This window comes from Lucilia cuprina, chromosome 4, assembly GCF_022045245.1.
Source record: "Lucilia cuprina isolate Lc7/37 chromosome 4, ASM2204524v1, whole genome shotgun sequence".
NCBI lineage: Eukaryota > Metazoa > Arthropoda > Insecta > Diptera > Calliphoridae > Lucilia > Lucilia cuprina.
The window spans coordinates 74255475-74264918 of NC_060952.1; the positions used below are offsets into that span (position 1 = coordinate 74255475).

At 30.5% G+C, this 9444-nt stretch overlaps 1 protein-coding gene across 4 annotated transcripts in view; it reads left to right on the forward strand.

Moving 5' to 3' along the window:
- Nucleotides 1-9444, forward strand: part of LOC111684769 (zinc finger protein rotund) — a 116499-nt gene that overhangs the window by 22839 nt on the left and 84216 nt on the right. For all 4 annotated transcript variants that reach the window (XM_046948703.1, XM_046948700.1, XM_046948701.1 and 1 more), the window contains exon 2: nucleotides 1442-1912. In XM_046948703.1, the coding sequence (XP_046804659.1) occupies nucleotides 1442-1912 (471 nt within the window). The remainder of the gene's footprint in view (nucleotides 1-1441; nucleotides 1913-9444) is intronic.

Consider the following 9444-nt stretch of genomic DNA (forward strand, 5'->3'; position numbering starts at 1 on the left):
AGGTCGAGAAAAATGTATATTAAATGAGGATGAGGACCTCGTATATTGTATATTAACAAACATATTTCTGTCGAGATTTATTCCGATGTCAATATTTATAACGAACTAAATTCGTTTAAATAATTTCTGAAACGATGTTGATAATTTTATATCGGACCTATGATCAAAATATTAGGCCAGTTCGAAAACATTTTAGCAAAATGATCTATCTATATACAGAACATACTCACGTCGAATTTTATTCAAATAATATCATTTAGTATTGCATTATGTGGTATTCAGTGATTTGTAGTAGCACGCATTTATGTCGATTTTATCCCGAACATTTTATTTGACAATGTACGTTTAGTAATTATGAATCGATCTAAATAAATTCAAGTCAAATTTCATCCCAATTGCTTTATTATGTGCACTTAAGTGATTTCCTGAAGTGGACTTTAGAAGTGGAACTTTTATGGGAACTTCGAGAAATTCATTTAAAAACACCACATATTTGTGTCGAATTGTTTCAAGATAGTTTTATTTTTTAATGAAATATGTGCGTTTACGTGATTTTCGGAAGAGGACCTAATATGAGAGCTATGACCAATAATAAACCGATCCGGAAAAATTTGGTGGAATGGGTTAAATGTAACAAAACATGCAAGTCGAATTTTGTCTTAAATGGGAGCTATATCCGATAATGGACCGATCCGGAAAACATGATTCATATTTATATATAGACAAATCTTTTTTGTGTCGAATTTTATCAAAATAGCTTAATTAATCAATTAATTATGTGCGTTTAAGTAATTTTCGGAAGTGGACCTTATATGGGAGCTATGGCCAATAATGGACCGATCCGGACAAAAACATATGCGCAGAATACATATCTTCTTTGATAATATAATTGTGTTTATATCGATATATTTTAAGGAGTTATTAACTCCCGAGAATATCCGAGGGGCCATGCAAATTTTGAATCAATTGTTATGATTTTCAAAATACCTGATCCTTAGTAAAAAAATAGTGTGTGACAAAGTTCATCGAATTATCTTTTGAAAAAAACTATTTAATAATTACAAAAAAAAAATATATTTTTTTCGAGGTAGTCTGAAATTTTTATTCCTTGTTTTTTACGTCGGTTAATTTTCAATACCAAACCGCTTAGGACGACAACAAATATTTTTGGTGAATTTGTTTGTTACCCTTTGCGTACTTTAGACGTGAACATGTTTTACAAAGACAGACAGACGAACATAGCTAAATCGACGCAGAATTTCACAAGGATCCGGAATATATACTTTATTGGGTCTTAGATGAATATTTCTTTGTGTTACATACAATACAATTTAAAATTATTATTATAAAAAACTAAATAAACACTATTACTAAATAATTTCATAATATAAAATAGTTTATTTTATTTATTTTAATTACTTTCTACTTTTCTTCATTACAGAAACCAACAAATTACATTTGGCCTGCAGCAAGCTCCGAAGCAGAAGCCAACAACAATACTATCACAGATTCTGTCCATTTAACAAATCCTGCTACTCCGCCCACACCACCACCCGATACTCATCTTAATCTAGAACATCCCTCGAAATCATACAATAACTCGTTAAAACCCATTGATGAAACGGATTTAATTGAACAACAACAACATCAACATCAAGAAATAACTCAAAGTCACAAATCTCTCAAACATAAACAAACAGCAGTAGTAACAACAACAACATCGTCGTCGTCATCGTCAGACAATCATCTTGGCAACGGCTCTAATATGCCAATAGGAGGAGTACAAGGACAAAATCCTACCCAGGGTTTAGTGCATTGGATGAGTGCCGTAATGGCTGAACACATGACGGGGCAAACGCATCACGATCCCACCGCAGTGGGTATGCACTACATGTGGAATGGTAATGTAGATGTAAGTATGAATGCAATGTAAAACATGAAAATGACCAGAAAATGGTTTCCTTTTTCTTGTTCAAATGTTTCGATGTGTTGGAAAACACATAAACTTTTCTTTTGTTAGTTTTTCCCTTAACAAGGTTTGCAAAATTTAAATACTGTCGAAGTTATTGTTGTGTTTTTCTCTTTTCTCAGTTTTTATTTGTTCGTTCTATTATTAATTTAAAAACTTTGTTGTTTGCTTTTGTCCAGTCGTTGCTGTGTTTGATTGGGTTTAACAGTGAAGGATGCAACTTCTTAATTGTTTTTTAAGATCCTAGACCCTTTTTTCCAGCTTTTACTGATGCTGCTGTTTGTTCATTAAAATTTTGTGCGAAAGTGAAAATTAAGAAAATGAAGTGAGTAAAGTTTTTTAAGAATCAGCGAAGAGTAAACTAAAATAATAAGGAAGAAAACAAAGTAAAAAAGTTTTATATTGAAAAATAAAATAGAAAGAGAATTGAAGATTTTAAAATTGCTTGCTTTAGTAAAGAATATAAATTTAATTGCTTCTTTGTAAAGATGCTGAAAGGTTTTTGATTTAAACCTTTTTAATTGTTCAAGTTTATATTTAGCAATCGCTCAATTTTTGTTTAAGTATCCAATTGACATCCCTTCTATTAAAGAAAAATGTAAAAAAAAATCAGTTCTAATTAAGTTCTAGGTCAGTTCTAGTTGTGTTTCAGTTAGTTAGTTTGAAAAGAGGATGTTTATACATCAAATCCGAAGAAATACACCTAGGCCTCTGTCGGGCCGGTTATGTGCTCCTTAACCAGTGTCTCAGGTGGGAATCGATGGAGGCCTAGTTCAGTTCTAGTTAAGTTCTAGTTCAGTTCTAGTTCAGTTCTTGTTCAGTTCTAGTTCAGTTCTAGTTCAGTTCTAGTTCAGTTCTAGTTCAGTTCTAGTTCAGTTCTAGTTCAGTTCTAGTTCAGTTCTAGTTCAGTTCTAGTTCAGTTCTAGTTCAGTTCTAGTTCAGTTCTAGTTCAGTTCTAGTTCAGTTCTATTCGTTTCTTGAAAAGATACAAACACATGTACATATGTATGTATCTAGAAAAGTTCAATATTTTATACTAAATTTACTATCTTGGTCAATCACACAACAATGTCAATGTAAATAAAATTTCATATTAACACTCTTACTCTCTGAGATTCTCTCCGCCTTAGTTGCATGCAATAACGAAGTGTGAGTAAATGTTCATCTAACATAATAAAAATCTTTTTTTTTTTATTATTTGGCATTGTAAACAAGTTGTCCTAAGGAATTTTTCTGTAGTTCGTTGTCTTTTACAACAATAACAAAAAGAAGAAAAAAGAAGAGAATCAAAAAAATAAAAAAAAGGATTAAAGTTTCCTTTTGCCACCACAATATTTTGTTGTCGCTGTGTTTTTGTATTGAATTTAGCTAGAGGCTACTATTGCATTCGTTTACACATACATACATACATACATAAATACACAAGTAAATGAATAAGGATTGATGGTTGCCAAGGACATTTACTTTATTTATTGTATTAAACATGTGTTTGTATGTATATTGGTTTCAATTTTTTTTATTACACATTTTATAAAAATATGTGTATGTATTAGATGTTTTAAAATATTTTATGGATTCTTATGTTTTTTTTTCTTATTTTCACATTCATCTTCTTTGTCGAGCCCTCTTCTTTAGTTCTATTCTTCTTTACACTTTCAGTGGGGGGCTCATTCGTCTCTGTCCGAATTTTTATTCTTTATGCTATTTTGTCTTAAAATTTTTTCCCCAAAAGTACAGTTAATTAATTTCATTAAATTTTTCCTTGTTTTCTTATATTTTTCTCAAAAAATAATGAAATTTTTTTCTTGTAAATTTCTTGTATTTTTATTGTTACAGGTTTGCTGCTGGCTGTTTTTGTTAGAAGTTCTTTTTTTTTGTGTAATTTAAAAAGGGGAATGAGTAGTGTTTTTTTGGAAGGGGGTAGGTTTAGGGTTTGTAAAATTAACAAAGAAAAATTGATTGGGTTAAATGCAAAAAAAAGTATGTAAAGGGATGAAATTTTATTTCTAGTTTTAATTAATTAGAGAAAATTGTAAAATTAAAAGAAATTAGATGTTATTAGATGCGAGTAAATAATGATGTACACATACATACCTTTGTACACACATTTCTTTGGTTTCATAATGATGACGTTATACTCTATTGAACACGAATTATGAAGGGCTATGAAGTATCTTAACATCGTCAAGTGGAATTTATTTATTTACGCGCTTTTTGACGAAGCTGTCCTTTTTTACACTTTTTGGGGTTATTTGTCTGGTTTTTGCTATAAAAAATTGCTTTGTTATTTTGAAAAGCCAATGTATTTTACAGATTTTACTTTGTCTTTATGTTTTTTAAATAGTATGAATAATTATGTATATAACAAAACCGCCCTGTATTGGATTTTGACGTTCGATATTTACTTACTCTTCAAATGAGGATTTTAGATTTATAAATAGTCGTCTAATATAATGCTAAAACAAGTACCAATATTTATTAACATAGAGCAGGGGGAAGGAGGCTCTCCTTTGTCAATATTATCCCCGTTTATAAGATTTTATTTTTAATAATTCAAATTGAAGTTTTTCCTCTCTTTAAATGTTAGATATCATTGCTATTTAATAATGTTTATAGACTTGACTTCATCGTGGTGTTATTAGGGTTCATAAGTGAATTTTGAACTTCAAGTCGTTTTCTGAAAGGAAAGAATTTATCAATTGTACCAAATTGTCTTGCAAAAACACAATCTTTACATGGAAACACAGACAGAAATTGGATTCAAAAAGTGATTCTTAGTTGATTGGTGTACTTTAAGGTAGATGTTGTAAACATCAGGACATATGACATGTCATTCCCACTGTAGTGGTGTATGGTATAATAATAATTTCAAAATTTTCACTGTTGCTCTGAATCCATACGTTCAATTTTGAATAGTTTGCGTGTCCTAGGACATGAGAGCATCCGTGAAAATAAAGTATCTGATGAATGTGAAGCAGTGAGCACGTAACTCTTGGTCTAAGGGATATTCACAGTTCCTTGTTGACAGTAACGAAATTGATAGTCGAAAGGACTTTGAGTGAAACGGAATTCAGGTGCTCAAATATTAAGATTGCTCTGACCTACTCTGACCTACTCTGACAAAGGATATGACTATTTTTTTTTGTTTTTATCACATTTTTTCTTTTTCCTAAATTTTTATAATTTGTATAAAAAATATACGGTTTTGGATCCATGGATCCGAAAGGACTTTGAGTGAAACGGAATTCAGGTGCTCAAATATTAAGATTGCTCTGACCTACTCTGACAGAAGATATGACTATTTTTTTGTTTTTATCACATTTTTTCTTTTTCCTAAATTTTTATAATTTGTATAAAAAATATACGGTTTTGGATCCATGGATCCGCTCTTGTCTAAGTTATTGCTATTGTAAAAGTTGTTTAGACGAGAAGAAAGAATCATACAACATCTTTTATATGACTGTCCACACTAACAAGAGAATATACTGACCACTATAGGCTGGCAGAACTCTTTTTCATGATCTAGACTGTCTCAGGAATATGGCACTAGTAAATATTATCAGATTTATTGGAAGTACCGATTGGTTATCATGCAGACTACTGGAACCACATGTTCAACGAATTCAGGATGTAAATTACTTAATCTTTTATGTATTAATTCGTATTGAAATGGAATTCTAAGTGTACTATAATGGGCTGCCAGATCTTTGAATGGACTCGCTGGACTTGTTAGCAGCCCACAGAATCTAAACCACAATAGGCCAAAATCTTCGAATGAACTCGCTAACTTGCGATCAACCCACACAACCTAATCTAGAATACGTATCATACTACTCTTCGTACTTTCTCTGAGTAGACCTCGAGTTTTGCTCTCGTCTGTATGTGATTTTTCTGATCTTGTATTTCTGATCTTGTAATGTAAACTTTCCCGAAATCAATTCCCTTTAAAGTAAGTATCTATATTCGATCGTTTATTCTTATCATTCTTAAATGGCTGGTATATGATGTTTGCATTTACCTCTGGGAGAGTATTAGGTTGTTTCCCTTTTACAGACCAACCATTTTTGATTGACAGTAATGATTTGGTACATAATAACAAGCTGCATTTCTGACATGCAAAATTGTCCTTCAATATCTCTTGATTCCAAATCCTGCTTTTTTAATGAATCCTGTTCCTCGACCATGTTTTAAAATATTTGTTTAAGTAGCTCTTGTTCAGCTAGCTTCATGTACTTACAGCCTCCAAGTATTGATCAAACATTCTTTGGTGATGGTTCAGTGTTATGAAATTATGTTTTGAGGAAGCTGATTGACTTCTCCAAGAGGTTGATAACATAGCGTCAACAAGATACTATATATAAAGAAGGGCTAAGTTCATATCTCTCATTTAACGACATAAAAAAGGACAAAGGTCGAGTTGTTGAAAGCAATGTCATGTTAGTTCTTGCACATCATCAAACAAGGGTCTAGTGACAATCTTTGAATGAGATCGTATGAAAAAGGTCAATAATCATATATCTTAAGGTTAAGAACATTCCCAGGAACATTACTGAAACAAGTTTTTCTTAATTTTTAAAGATTTAGTTTTGTGAAAATTTTTTTTTGAACTGGTTCTGAAAAATTTGTTTCGGAATTAATAAGAGAACTAGTGTAGAACCAATCAAAGTACTTCTAGTACAAATGATCTGATTACTTTAGAAACACAACAATGTTCTAATAAACGAGTTCTTAGAGTTATGTTTATATCACTAGTTCTATGGATGCTAATCAATAATCTGAAGTGGCTTTGTTTGCTTTTTAAGGCAAAACTGGAAAAATATTAGAACATTAAAGAGCTTTACTTGTGAATCTCTTGTTCATCTGAAAAATTACATATTTGAAATAAAAATATTGTATTGAAATTTTAACTGAGTTATCATTCCAATAAATTCTCTAAATGACGAATATAAGCCTTTGACCTACGTCTCGATTATTAAAATATAAATTTCCATAGCCTAAGCTAAAGTTTGACAAATTTTGAAAAACCTAAGCATACTTTAAGGATGCCAAATATGTTTATTTATTTCGCTTAAAGAGTTTTAATTGTATAATTTGATTTCTATATGTCAAATTTTAAGGATTAGTGGAACAGATTAGAATTCATTTAAATAAAACTTTAAATTAATTAAACATTATATCACACTGACTTTTTCAAAGTTTAGGCAATTTGCAAAAACCTAAGTATGCATTAAGGATGACAAATATATGATTTTGTTTTTAATTTTATTTTCGTTTTAAACTTTAAGCTACATCTATGTAAAACCACCACAGACCAAAAAACCAATACAAACTTTTTTCAAATGTATGAAAAAATTATACAATTAAATAAATTTGTTAACGAAATTTTCTAACATTTTAATGACCAGCAATAAAAAAATCACACACACACACTGATACAGCACAACCTCAAACCACAGCTAAAAATGAAAAAAATAAAGGAAACAACTTAAAAAACAGTTATAACAAATACAAATACTATTGCAAATCTAGCATTTGATGGTTACAATTTAATATATATTTTTTACATTTGAAAATTTTTGGAAAAAAGCGAAAAAATCTAAACGAAAACGGACACAAAAAATACGCCAGCTTAAAAAATCAATATAACCAGACAGAGGGAAAAAAATACGATAAAATTTTTTTTAAAAACAAAATGCGAATAAAAAACCATTAGAAAAAGGTTAACAAAATTGACAAAGTAAGAGTACAACAGCAACAAAACAAAATAATCCGAAAAAATCAAGAAAAACAATTTTTTCCTAACAAAAATTCTAACGCATACACTCAAACGAACATATAAAAAAATGCAGTTTGTGAGTAAAAGCTAAAAAAAAAGAAAAATATTTGAACGTTTTGCAAACGTTGTTCTATGTCGACATCAAAAAAAAAAGAAGAAAAAATAGTAGAAGATAGAAAAAAATTCAAGCGCAAGCCGGAGAATAAGGGAACAGTAACAGCAACGAAATATTTTGTTAGTAAAGGCAAAGGATATGGAAAAAAGAATGTTGTAGCAAGTTTGAGGATTTGAAAATAAAAATTATAAAATAACACAAAATAAAGATGGGAAAAAACCAAGCAAAATTTCAAAACATCATTATCTCTTTTGCAATAAAATAATCATCATCTTAGTGAACATCATTATTGTCATTATTATGAAGATGATGTTAAAAAATGCTACTACTACAATTTCTACTACTAAAACAAGTAGTACGAATACTACATTCAATACTGACTGACTACTGCATGCATACTCATGCAACACCAACCATCATCATCATCATCTACCACTTCTATGAAATTCTTCTTCCTGTTGGAGTTTTGTCCTGCATGTCTGTTTACATTTCTCTTTATACGTGTCTGTGTGTGAGTGTTTCTATATGACTGTGTGTATTTGTAGAAGGCTTTTTCAAACGCATACTCAATTTTTTATTTCAACTAAATTTTTTTCGGAATTTTTTACTTTCTTTCTTAATGACTGCGGCTGAGTTGCCCACCCAACGCATCAATATAAACGCGAACGAATGTCCATTGCTGGAGAAAAAGAAAAAAAAATGAAACAAATTATGAAAAAATACGAAATATATTTCCTAATACTCTTTCTTTTTTTAATTCAACAACTCCAAACAATTTTTCTACTTCTCCCCACAATGAACTACTGCATAATGTCAATTTGTTGTGGCATTTGCTACAGTTTTAGGAATTTTTGAAATTTGTATAGATATTATTTGATTATCTCAAACTTTGGGTTCTATATAGATATTCATTTGATATTATAAAATATCACTGATCTATACAACCTGGTAGCAAATGACACGTCGTACTTACTTTTGTGCTCCTCCGGTTAGGGGTTTTGTTTCCAATTCATTTGGATCGAAAGGTTTTCTAAATTCTTATGTTAACTCTATCCATTTCCTTTATAACAATTATATAATTTCTTTTTATTTATCGATTGTTCCAGTATATACGAATTCAATATAAATCTCCAGGTCCAATTTTGTTCACAGTTTGCAACTTTTCAAAATGCGCAGAATTTATTCTAAACAGCTTCAGTAGTCACTTACACACATAAAAGTTAATGCAGAATTGACAACTGTCCAACCAAATAGTTACCAGTACCAACAAATCTTTTACGTTTTTTCTATTACCTAAAAGTCGATCATGTTCATTGTTTCGAACTTATTACTTTAAAGCAATGTTGTCTAAAATCTCTATTCCCTATCACGCGAGATAGGACGAGGATATTCTGCTGACGTTGCGTTGACTCACCTACACTATAAGCTTACTTGTGTATTTTCTTATTTGAGCATGTGTTAGTTGATTATCTCTCAACCAGTGTTGCCAACTTAGTGCTTTTAGCACTATTTGCGGTGCTTTTTGGTGTGCCAAACGCGGAAAATTTTGCTCATAGTGCCTTTCTTCAAAAAGGCACTAAAGTG